Source organism: Phacochoerus africanus, chromosome 4 (assembly GCF_016906955.1).
Source record: "Phacochoerus africanus isolate WHEZ1 chromosome 4, ROS_Pafr_v1, whole genome shotgun sequence".
In the NCBI taxonomy this organism is placed as follows: Eukaryota; Metazoa; Chordata; class Mammalia; order Artiodactyla; family Suidae; genus Phacochoerus; species Phacochoerus africanus.
This window is the reverse complement of record NC_062547.1, coordinates 69,461,486-69,473,050: the sequence shown is the minus strand read 5'-3', so window position 1 is coordinate 69,473,050 and position 11,565 is coordinate 69,461,486. Positions and strand designations below refer to the sequence as shown.

At 55.3% G+C, this 11,565-nt stretch overlaps 2 protein-coding genes across 3 annotated transcripts; both read left to right on the top strand.

Annotated features, from left to right (window-relative positions):
* Positions 1-109: 109 nt before the first annotated feature.
* On the top strand, positions 110-4,985 carry FDX2 (ferredoxin 2). 2 transcript variants are annotated; one of them, XM_047777015.1, is made up of 6 exons: positions 110-374; positions 462-516; positions 722-764; positions 4,018-4,099; positions 4,280-4,367; positions 4,555-4,985. In XM_047777015.1, the coding sequence occupies exons 1-6, from the start codon at positions 221-223 to the stop codon at positions 4,709-4,711; spliced, it is 579 nt and encodes a 192-aa protein (XP_047632971.1). In that variant the 5' UTR covers positions 110-220; the 3' UTR covers positions 4,712-4,985. The 2 variants fall into 2 exon arrangements, with proteins under 2 accessions (XP_047632971.1, XP_047632972.1); XM_047777016.1 differs by lacking the exon at positions 4,018-4,099 and having other exon boundaries at positions 722-828.
* A 137-nt stretch (positions 4,986-5,122) lies between these two features.
* Positions 5,123-8,452, top strand: ZGLP1 (zinc finger GATA like protein 1). The gene is made up of 5 exons (XM_047777014.1): positions 5,123-5,579; positions 5,836-6,192; positions 7,321-7,406; positions 7,763-7,856; positions 8,021-8,452. Exons 1-5 carry the CDS (start codon positions 5,446-5,448, stop codon positions 8,148-8,150), a joined length of 801 nt encoding a protein of 266 aa, XP_047632970.1. The 5' UTR covers positions 5,123-5,445; the 3' UTR covers positions 8,151-8,452.
* Positions 8,453-11,565: the final 3,113 nt, after the last annotated feature.

Genomic DNA, 11,565 nt, shown 5'->3' with positions numbered 1-11,565 from the left:
CAGTGGGCCTGGGTGGGAGGGCTGCTTAGCCGTGCAGGTCTGCGTGCACCCGAGCCTACCCAGCGCCCTTCCACCCTGGCAGTCTGCTTCAACTTCCTTCCCTCGCGCGCGCCGCCGCACATACGCACACACATAACTAGGCTGACGTTTATATTAGGGTGATTACGGGCCCTTGGCGCCGGCGTCTGCCACAGCGCATGCCTAGTACCTGGGTCACCTGATGCCTGTCATGGCCGCCTCCGTGGCCTGGGGAGGCGTGAATGCTGGGTTCCTGCTGCGGGCGGCCAGGGGTGCCTGGTGGAGTCGGCCCGGGGGCATCTTGGGGTCTGGGGAGGCGGCAGCACCAGCGATAGCTAGGAAGTTCCGGGCGACAGGTACCTGGGGTACCTCGGGCGGCCAGCGTTAACCCATCCAACGCCAGCCGGGTGCGGCATGGCCACTCACGCAACTGTGTTTTACAGGCTCACGCCCGGCGGGGGAGGAAGAAGCCGGCGGCCCGGAGCGGCCTGGGGACGTGTGAGTGCGGGAGCCAATCCCCCCATTACTGATTTCACGAGCCCTCTCCGGTCCCCATCTTGCCTTGAGGCTGTGGCCTCATCCCGGTTCTGCATCGCCTATTCCCCTGTCCATCAAGCCCCAAACCCGACTTCCTAACCCAAAATTCCACCCGGCCCCTGGGTCCATCATCCAGTAAGGCATCTTCACCCTCATCTGTTCCCAGGGTGAACGTGGTGTTCGTAGACCGATCAGGCCAGCGGATTCCGGTGAGCGGCAGAGTCGGGGATAATGTTCTCCACTTGGCCCAGCGCCATGGGGTGGACCTAGAAGGTGGGAGCCGGGCACAGGGAACTGAGGAGGCCCTTACGCGTTCATTAAAAACCTCCACAAGACAGATATGATTCTCCACTACTTAACCCTGCATGGCTTCCCACCAAACGTAGTTTTAAACTTAAGACTTACCACGGTTTCATCTCCTGCCATCTTAACCCTCATTTATTGAGCATTTACTAGAGGTTACTAAAGCTGATGCCCCACAGGAGCTTGTATTCTCTTCCTTTTTCCTCTCTCTATTCTAGCCACACTGGTTTTTGTTTTTGTTTTGCTTTTTAGTGCCGCACCCTAGGCATATGGAGGTTCCCAGGCTAAGGGTGCAATCGGAGCTACAGCTGCCAGTCTACGCCACAGCAATGCAGGATCCAAGCTGCATCTTCGACCTACACCACAGGTCACCGCAACGCTGGATCCTTAACCCACTGAGCAAGGCCAGGGATCAAACCCGCAACCTCTTGCTTCCTAATCGGATTGGTTTCCTCTGTGCCACGAGGGGAACTCCACACACGGACTTTCTTGCTGTTCCTCAGTCAAATTCATGCCTGCTTCAGGGCCTTTGCATTTGCTACTCCATCAGAAGTGCTTTCCCACCAGATCTTCTGGCTCCTTCTCATCCTTCAGGTCGAATGTAAACATCATCTTCCTGACAGTCTGTCCCCACGTCCCCAGTAACTCTGTCAGGTCCGTGTGTTTTACTGTCTCCATAGCACTTGTCATTGTTTTGTTTTCTCCTTTGTCCTCTCTCCCAGAATGAGATCTGAAATGCTCTTTACCTTGTTTATACTTAGCTGTTGCCTATCATGGTCTTTAGATGCAGCAGGTATTAGAGCAGCATTTGTTAAAAGAAAGATATTGATAGCAGACATTAATCAAGTTAATACTAACTGATTGAATCTATTTGATGACAACTTTATGCAATAAGGGAGAATGTTATCTTGTTTTTTAGGTGAGGAGGCTGAGCCCCAGGTTTAGCAGACCTGCTCCAGTGTCAAATAAGTAGCAAAACTAGGTTTAAACCCAGCCTACTTAACCACTAATCTGTGCTGCTCTTCTATGAATAATGAACACCTACTGAGTGGCAGGTAGCAATGTAAACAACAGATAGAGCCCCTGTCATTTCATATTTCAGCCTAATAAGAAAATAATCTCATGCGTAAACATGTAATTATAGCATGAGCAAGTGGGACGAGTGGTCTTTTAAAAAAGTATACAGGGTAAGTTCCCTTGTGGCACAGTGGGTTAAGGCTCTGACGTTGGTGCAGCTGTGGCACAGGTCACAGCTGTGGCACCAGTACAATCCCTGGCCCTCGAACTTACACATGCCAGGGATGTGGCCAAAAAAAAAAAGAATTATTTGTTGCGTGTTTGAATAGGAAGCTAATTTGATCATCAGTGGGGAAGAGTTGGAGGGATGTGGGGGTGGTGGCTGGTCATGCAGACATACCTTAAGTTCTGTTCTGGAATCCAGTGGCTGGCAGTTCATGATAGAGATTAGAACATGGATTTTTGAGGCAAGTGGCCTGTGTTCAGATTTTGCTGTTGCCAACCATATGACCCTGACCAAGGTACTTAGCATCTCTTGGCCTCCTCATCTGTAAAATGTAATAATTTAATTCCTGTCTCACTGGGTTACTGTGAAGATTAAAAGAGCTTGTGTGTAGTATGTGGCATGCGGTTGGTATGCAGTAAATAATTGGAAAAAATTTTTTTTCTCTTTTTGTCTTTTCTAGGGCCGCACCCGAGGCATATGGAGGTTCCCAGGCTAGGGATCTAATCGGAGCTGTAGGCGCTGGCCTACACCAGAGCCACAGCAATGTGGGGTTGGAGCCGAGTCTTCGACCTATACCGTAGCTCACGGCAACGCCAGATCCTTAACCCACTGAGCAAGGCCAGGGATTCGAACCCACAACCTCATAGTTCCTAGTCAGATTCATTTCCACTGAGCCATGACGGGCACTCCAGTTGGGACAATTATATTTGATAATCTCTGTCTCATGTGGTAAAGATGCTAACTGGGAAAGAGGACTGAGGAAGAGATGCCTGGGGACTACTTAGAGTTTCAAGGCCCAGACAGTTTTCTTCCCCAGAGACAGGGAAGGTGGGCAAACTAGTCACCACTGGGTCAGGAGGCTGCCTTGCAGCTCCATCCTCATTGTCCAACCTATCTGGAAGAGAAAGGAGAATCCTTTTTTGTTGCCGGGAGCGGGGGGGGGATCACACTCAGGCATATGGATGTTCCCATGCTGGGGGTAGATTAGGAGCTGTAGCTGCTGGCCTACGCCACAGCCTCAGCAACGCCAGATCTGAGCCACGCCTGCGACCTACACCGCAGCGCACAGCGACACTGGATCCTTAACCCACTGAGCAGGGCCAGGGATGGAACCCGCATCCTCATGGATGCTAGTTGGGTTTGTTACTACTGAGCCACACCGGGAACACCAAGAAAGGAGAATTCTGTCCCATTCACTTGTAACAAGTATTTCTTGAGCATCTACAACACGCCAGGCTCAGTGCTAAGTACAGAGAAGAGGGCAGGTTGACAGAGCACAGGTATACCCTGAAATTATGACAGTAACTTGAGACTGTGATAAATGCTATCCAGAAATTAAACAAGGGTCGGAGGAAAGACAAGAAATAGATGCGAGACTTGGAGGACAGTTGAGTCCCCAAAGACAAAAGGGACTTAGCCATGGAAAGAGTGATGAGAAGAGCATTCCAGGTCAAAAGTACAGCAAGTGCAAAGGTTCTGTGGTAAAGATGAGCTTCGTGTGTTGGAGTCGATGAGAGTGCCGGTGCAGCTGAAGGGCCTGACTGTGGAGGTGGGAGGATCCCAAGGACTGAGTGGAGGGCTTCGGATTTTATTCCAGCTATAAAAACCCTTTGGAAGGCTTTAGGTCGGGAGGGGCATGATCTAAGCACAGTTCCCAGTGATCGGTCAGAAAGTTGGGACTGTGTCCAGGGGCAAGCAGAAAACCCCATTCTGCATCTTTCAACCCTTACTCCCTGACCCCTTCTCCTGCTGCAGCACTAGATGCTGAGTGAGCTAGTCCTCCCTTCAGGAACAGTAGGGAAGCCCCCAGCAAAGTGGCAGGGTCGCAGCGAGGGCTCACGGGCTGCAGGGAACCTGCCTGGCCTGTCCCCTCTCTGCTACACTGCAGTCAAATCCATGCTCATTAATGGTCCCAGGTACCCAGCCTGGCCCTCAGCCTGCTGCGGAGTCTGGGGAGACGGGACACCCAGGACATGCCTTTGCAAAACCCACAAGCAGGTCGGGAACAGCCAGCTAAGTAAATGACAGGGTGGAGGGTGCACAGAGTGGGTGTGCAGGCCCGGGAGGGAGAGGTGAGGGGCGCGTGCCAAAACAAAGGGATCCTCCTTTATGTCTTTCGCTGAATGGCTTCTGTCTGAGGGAGCCCCTCACCCACACCCCCTCACTTCCTGCCCCCAGGGGCCTGTGAAGCCTCCTTGGCGTGCTCTACCTGCCATGTGTACGTGAGTGAGGACCACCTGGACCTTCTGCCTCCTCCTGAGGAGAGGTGAGCAGGGTGGCCCCTCCCAGCCCAGGGCTGCAGGGCTTAGCCCCTGAGCCTCTGCCTCCCAGGTGCCCAGAGGTCCACCTGGGCAGCAGTGGAGGGAAGCCCCAGCTTTTCTCCCCATTTCGGCTGCCGTCGGGAGAGCATACCCCCTGGACCCACTAATAACCAGCTGCCTCCCTTGCCCCAGGGAAGACGACATGCTGGACATGGCCCCCCTCCTCCAAGAGAACTCCCGGCTGGGCTGCCAGATCGTGCTGACACCAGAGCTGGAAGGGGCCGAATTCACTCTGCCCAAGATCACCAGGAACTTCTACGTGGACGGCCACATCCCCAAGCCCCACTGACACACGGGCAGCTGGACCGTTCCCAGACACTCATGGCCCCAGGGCCAGGACTGGAGGAATAGTCGAGTTGCCCGCCCAGCCCAGAGCACGGACAGGCCCGAGAGAGGTGGCGGAAGCACCCAGAAAGCCAAAACCCCTACTTCAGAGAGATCCGGTGTCCAGGCTCTGGTGGGGACGGGGCCCCTGCTGGGGCAACCTCCCCTAGACCCCTTGAGGATGGAGGTGTGGATAGGGGTGGAATCCAATTGGAGAGACAATAAAACTGTCTCACAGATCTCCAGCATCTTGAGTCTCCTTGTGGGGTAGGGGGGACCCCAGCCCACCCCCACCTTCCCCTCCAACAGTGATGGGCCAGTGGGAAACTGAGGCAGAGGCCTGAAAGGGCGTTCCAGCCTGAGGATCATCGTGGCAAGGCCCCGCCCCGCAGCCGCGGAGGGATTTGGAAGGGTCCCGGCAGCCCTTGGCCACAAGGGGTGTGCAGGCCACCTACAGAGAGGCGGAAGGGAGAGAGGGGCAGAGGCTGGCCTGAAGCTGGGGCCTTGGAGGTCTGTGCCCAGCATCGCCCGCCAGAGGCGCACGATCCCACCGGCCCCGCCCATCTCAGGTGGAGCTGGTTGCCCTCTCTGCCAGAAGCGCCCCCCCACCCCAGGTGGGGCTCATAGGGTGGGCCTGGCGTGGGCGGGACGCGGCGAGAGACTTGGGAACGGGGGCTGGGCTGAGCTGGGCTGAGCGACATGGAGGCCGAGCCAACCCCGGATTTTATGCTCCGAGAGCTGCGGGCGCCGCCCTGTTTGCACCCCGAGCCTCCCCCAGGAACCCCTGCCCAGAACGCACCAAGGACCCCAGGATGCTTCAGACCCAGTGGCAGGTGCGTTAAGGAGTAGCCCTCCCCTGAGCCTGGCCCAGTGGTCAGAGGGTCATGATCTCTGATTCCCGGGGTTATCCAGGGGTCAAAACGTTAGTTACTGGTATTAACAAGGAAGGGGGCCTGATCTTCAGGGATAGTTGGGGTCATATGGGGGTCAGAGGTTATGCCGTTTTCCTCGCCTCACTTCTCTGAGACCCATGTAGGCTCTTCTCTGTGGCCCAGGGAAAGGGGTGACCACACTGCCCCTTGCCCCCAGGTACTTCTGGTCTGCACACCAGGACTCCGTCACTGCCCTGCGCTTCCTCCAAGAGACAGCAGAGGGGCTGGCGCAGCCCCCCGCCTGGGACACCCAGGCCCAGGGGCCCTGCTGGAAGCCAAAGGCCCTGAGGACTCCGGGACCCTTACCTCTGGCCAAGGATGCCAAGAACATGCTGAGCCACAGCCCAGGGCCCCCAGAGGCTCCCCCAGCCTCTTCCGCCCAGCCACAGAGAAAGCCCAGAAAGCAGCCGAATCCCCAGCGGGGCGCCGAGAAAGTGGACCCCCTGTTTGAGGGGGTGACCCTGAAGTTTCAAATAAAGCCGGATTGCAGCCTACAGATCATACCCAGCTACAGGTAGGGGCTGACTTGGGCAAAAGCACCCTTTATGCAAATAATAATGATAACAGTGCAGAGGCCTGGGGGCAGGCGCTCCCAGGCTCAGCTCCCAGACTCCCAGCCAGCCCTGTATTACAGGTGGCCCCATCTCTGAGCCAGACCTCGGGCCAGTGCCTATCCCTGTCCCTGCTGCTATGTGCCAGTCACATCCAGGTCTGAGCCCAAGTCTCTTCCTAATGAGATGGCCTGACCATCCCCAGGGCTCCTGCTTCTGTTAGTTTTTCCAGTAACGATAGTAGCTACCGTTTGTCAGACCTGATAACTACAAAGGAGATAACCGGGGGGAGGGGGGGGGGGGATTCCCGCTGTGGCACAAAGGAGCACTGGGATGCAGGTTCGATCCCCTGCCTGGCACAGTGGGTTAAGGATCAGGTGTTGCTGCAGCTACAATTTAGGTCGCAACTACAGCTCCATCTAATCCCTAGCATGGGGGCGGGGGGGAGGGTGTGTAGTGTGGCCTGCGGCCCCAAAAACAAACAATAGAGGTAACGGGTAGCTCCAAATGTATCTGGGCTCCCTGGAGCCTTGTGAAGCTCATTTTTCAGATGCAGAAACTGAGGCACAGAGAATGAGATCACTTGTCCATGGGCACACAGCAAGGACCTGAAAGAACTGAGCTTTCAACCTGGCAGGCTGGCCCCTGGCTTACTACCTCTTGTATAGTTCAGATTATGTTTTTGGTTTTTTTGTTTGTTTGTCTTTTTAGGGCCACACCCACAGCATATGGAGGTTCCCAGGCTAGGGGTCTAACCAGAGTTCTAGCTGCCAGCCTATACCACAGCCACAGCTTCTGCCATCTACCTCACAGCTCACGGCAACGCTGGATCCTCAACCCATTGAGTGAGGCCAGGGATTGTACCCACAACCTCATGGTTCCTAGTCAGATGTGTTTCCTCTGCGCCATGATGGGAACTCCCTGATTATGTATTTGTGACTGATGAGAGGCAAGGCCAGGCCTTTCAGACATCAGATGCCTCCCTGGGTGTGGGGATGGGGCACCTGATACCTTGATGGTAAACCCTCACTGGGGGGCTGTCTGGGACAGGATACAGACCCTCCAGTGCTAACACCCTGTCTATTCCCCAGCCTAGCCTGCAGCAGCCGCTCTCAGGGTCCCATGACAGGCCCTGCCCGAGGCCCAGAGGCCAACCTGGGAGGCAGTGAAGCCCTGGGTGAGTCCTAGAAACATGAAAGCTATAAATACTGGGGGGGTGGGAATGAATTTCCTTTCCTCATCCTTCTCCACATACTGCTTCCCTATTTAGAGTCATCCAGGAGGACTCACAGCAACCCCCACTCCACTCAAGCTGAGTCACCCCCACCCCCAGCTTCCTCCTCTGCTGAGCTCTGCCATCTGTCTCCCTTCCTGGCTTTCCCACTGTCTCAGAGCTGGCAACACCCTGGGGCTGGCCCAGAGCTGGGTGGGGCCTTCACAGAGACGCCCCCCCCCCAAATGGCCCACCCAGTGCAGGCCTCCAGCTTGGACTCTTGCTCTCTGACCCCTGCTCTTTGGCCTCTGCCCTTTCAGGGCCCCGACGCTGTGCTTCCTGTAGGACCCAGAGGACCCCGCTCTGGAGAGATGCCGAAGATGGGACCCCGCTCTGCAATGCCTGTGGCATCAGGTCCTCAAAATGGGGGAGGGTTTGGGGGTGGGGGTTCTCACCTGGGTCTGTGCTTAGCCAGAGTGGTCTATTGGGAAGAAAGAGAAAACCCTTGCCTCCCTGGTGGCATCTCCGAGCCCCTGCTGCATGCTGAGTGTTGCTTTCTTGCCCCCCCCCCACCCCAGGTACAAGAAATATGGCACTCGGTGCTCTAGCTGCTGGCTGGTGCCCAGGAAAAATGTCCAGCCCAAGAGGCTATGTGGCAGATGCGGGGTGTCCCTGGGCCCCCACCCAGTCCCAACTCAGGAAGGGTAAGCCCTTCCTCACCCAGCCAAGCCTCTCCTGCCTCAGTTTCTCCAGGGGGAGAACGGGCAGACGCCTTCCTAGGGGAAAGAGCCTGAGTCCTGAGGGGTCCAGCCTGCCTCCTCTCTGCCCCTTCCCCATTCAGAGACCCCCAAGTGCAAAGTCCTGGCTCAGGGGGTCACTGGCCCCCTTCCCGGCCCCTGCTTCCATCAGGCTTGGCTGAGCATCCCCCACCCTCAAGAAATGCCCTCTGCTGTGACACTGATATTGTTAATAGCAGTGACAATAAAGAGTAGAACTATTCAGAGAAGGGGCGCTGTGACTTCGGATCCCACCTTGCGTGCTCTCACCTGCCTCTCCCCTGCCCAGGGATGTGGGCGAGGTGTCTCCTCATTAGGGCTCTGAGGGACACACACAGTCATAGATACAGGTACTGCCACCCCCCACAGGGAATTAGCCACATTTGTTACAACACCCCATACAGGACAACTGCCACCACAGGCAGTTAGACCACACATTCAGAAAGATAGACACACATGAGACAGACACATGTGCCCGGATACACACACTGACAGATGTATCAGTACACACACATGAGACATCAGCAGACACATACGTGCTGACACTCGTGAGACACACAGACACAGACCACTCACAAGACAGACGCACACACGTTCACAGACACACATCCCCCAATAGACCTGAGTTGATAGACACGGAACCCATACACAGGCACAGTACAGACACACGTGAAACACACGTAGATGGCCCACATTGGCACACAGCGACATACACACAAGTGGCTCTGTCCTCTGGGAGCTACAGCCCTGCCCGCAGTATGTCACCTCCCTGTGTCCTTTCACACACCAGCCCTGCTGTGTCCCTGTCCCCTCTTTCAAGGACTTTCCAACACCACCTGAGTCCCCACCCTGAAGCCAAAAAACCACATGGGAGACCCTGAGCTTTGCCTCTGTTGCTGGGACACACAGGCCCCCAGTACTCCCTGGGGGATGGAGGGGAGGGGAGGGGTGGTCCTTGCTGGGGGAGGGGTGAGGCCTGCTTGGCCACATGCCCTGGGAAGGCAAGCCCCTGTGAGACCCCCTTTGTGTCTCCTGAGTGAGCCTGTTGGGAAGGCCTGAGCCCAGGTTCCTCAGCCCTTAGATCCCTGATGCATGGGGTCCCTCCTGCCCTTCCTCGCCTCAGAACACCCTCCCCATGTTTCTCACAGCTGCTGCATTGTCATCACTTGTTGGGATTGACAAGCCAACACCATGTCTTCAGAGACGCCTTCCTTGCCCACCCAGGCTAAAAGGAACACCCCACTCCCACCTGACTCCTACCCCTCAGGCACTAGTTCAGCGCCTTGTTTGTCTCCCTCATAGAACCTACCAGGCAGTTCCTATTGTGGCTCAGAGGAAACGAACCTGACTAGTATCCATGAGGATGCGGGTTCAATCCCTGGCCTTGCTCAGTGGTTCTGGGACCGACATTGCTGTGAGCTGTGGTGTAGGTCACAAATGTGGCTCAGATCCCGTGTTGCTGTTCCTGTTGCTGTGGCTGTGGTATAGGCTGGCAACTGTAGTTCAGATTTCGACCCCTAGCCTGGGAACTTCCATGTGCTGTGGGTTCAGCTCTAAAAAGCAAAAGAAAAAAGAACCTATCATGAGGACGCAGGTTCGATCCCTGGCTTCACTCAGGGTTAAGGACCTGGTGTTACCATGAAGCTGTGGTGTAGGTCGAAGATGTGGCTCAGATCCTGCATTGCTGTGGCTCTGGCGTAGGCTGGTGGCTACAGCTCTGATTCGGCCCCTAGCCTGGGAACCTCCATATGCCACCAGTGTGGCCCAAAAAGACAAAAAAGAAAAAAAAAAAGAAAAGAATTTCCAGCTTTCCACTGGTGCAAGGTTGTTAAAATTCACATTCATCTCCTCTACTGGATCATGACTTCAGATGTCCAAAGTCACCACCTCTGTGTCCTTGACCATGATAACCCCCCTCCAGGGTTTAGAATGGAGAAACTTTGGGGATAGACACTCAGACTGGGTGTCTGCAAACCCCCGGCTGTTTTTATCCACTTATTCAACATTTGTTGAGCAACTATTGTGTATCAGGCCCCAATGGGGACACTGAACTGTGACCAGAACAAAGATTCCTGCTCTAGCAAAGCCAATATTTTAGAGTGACAGTAAGTAAATATTCAATAAGTCTCTAATAGGAGGTCCATTGTGGCTTAGCGAAACTGACTAGCATCCATGAGGACACAGGTTCGATCCCTGGCCCTGGGGGGGGATCAAGGAACCTAGAGGATGTGGATGGGCCTGGAAAGAGGTGACGGGGGGGGGTGGGGGTGGTGCACTCCATGCTCATGCCTTCTGTACCTGACACCCAGCTCTGGCTTGGCCTCTAGTGCCTGTTTTTCGCTCTCTCCTTTGCTCTCAAAGTGTTTGCCTGGGGCAGCCCATAAAGCTGGAGCTCTCCAGGAGTTCCTGCTGTGGCTCAGCAGTTACAAACCCAAGTAGTATCCATGAGGACATGGGTTTGATCCCTGGCCTCGCTCGGTAAGTTAAAGATCCAGTGTTGCCGTGAGCTGTGGTGTAGGTGGCAGACACACCTGGGATCTGGTGTTGCTGTGGCCGTGGTGTTGGCCGGCAGCTGCAGCTCCGATTTGACCCCTAGCCTGGGGACTTCCGTATGCCACAAGTGCGGACCAAAAAAGAAAAAAAAAGAAAAAAAAAAAAGCTAGGTGGTCCAGGCCTGCTTCCTTCTGGCAGTTCTGTGTTCCTGCTTTTGAGGGAGGAGGAGCCTGGGAGTGGGGGAGGCCCAGCTGTCCTCTCCTTCTGCCGTAAGGGCTGCGAAGGATGAAGTGGTGTGCAGTGTGTGTGTGGGGGGGTGTCTCTTCTGAATCATGATGGGCCAAGTCGAAAGGGGGGGTACAGGGGTGAAGGGAGGCACGGTGGATGGGCACAGAAGGAAGGGGCATTGAGGGTGGGGCAGGGGCAGATCCTGTAATGGGAGGGACATCCCAGGGGCTGACACTCATAGCTGCTACAGCTTGGCTTACACATCTTTGCAAGGCCTCAGGGCCAGGGCAATGCCCAGACTCCTGGGAAAGAGCCTCCTCCCAATCAGGGAAGGCAGCCTCAGCTCTGCCTGGAACCAGCCTTGGGGGAAGCACCTAGCTCCCACCCCTAAATATTAGCCAGATTCAAAGGCATAGCTGGGCGGAAGAGATAAGCTGCTGCCAAGAGGGAGGAAGGAGCGAGGTCCCCACCCCAACTCAAGGGTCTGGTGAGAGCAGGAAACACAGCTCAAGGGTCACATCGGGAAAAGAAAAGGGTGGCTTGAACTGTGCCTGAGACATAGTGAGCCCTCAAAAAGCAAAAAGCTTTTTTGAATAAATAACTTGCAAGTTTGGGGTTCGAACTCT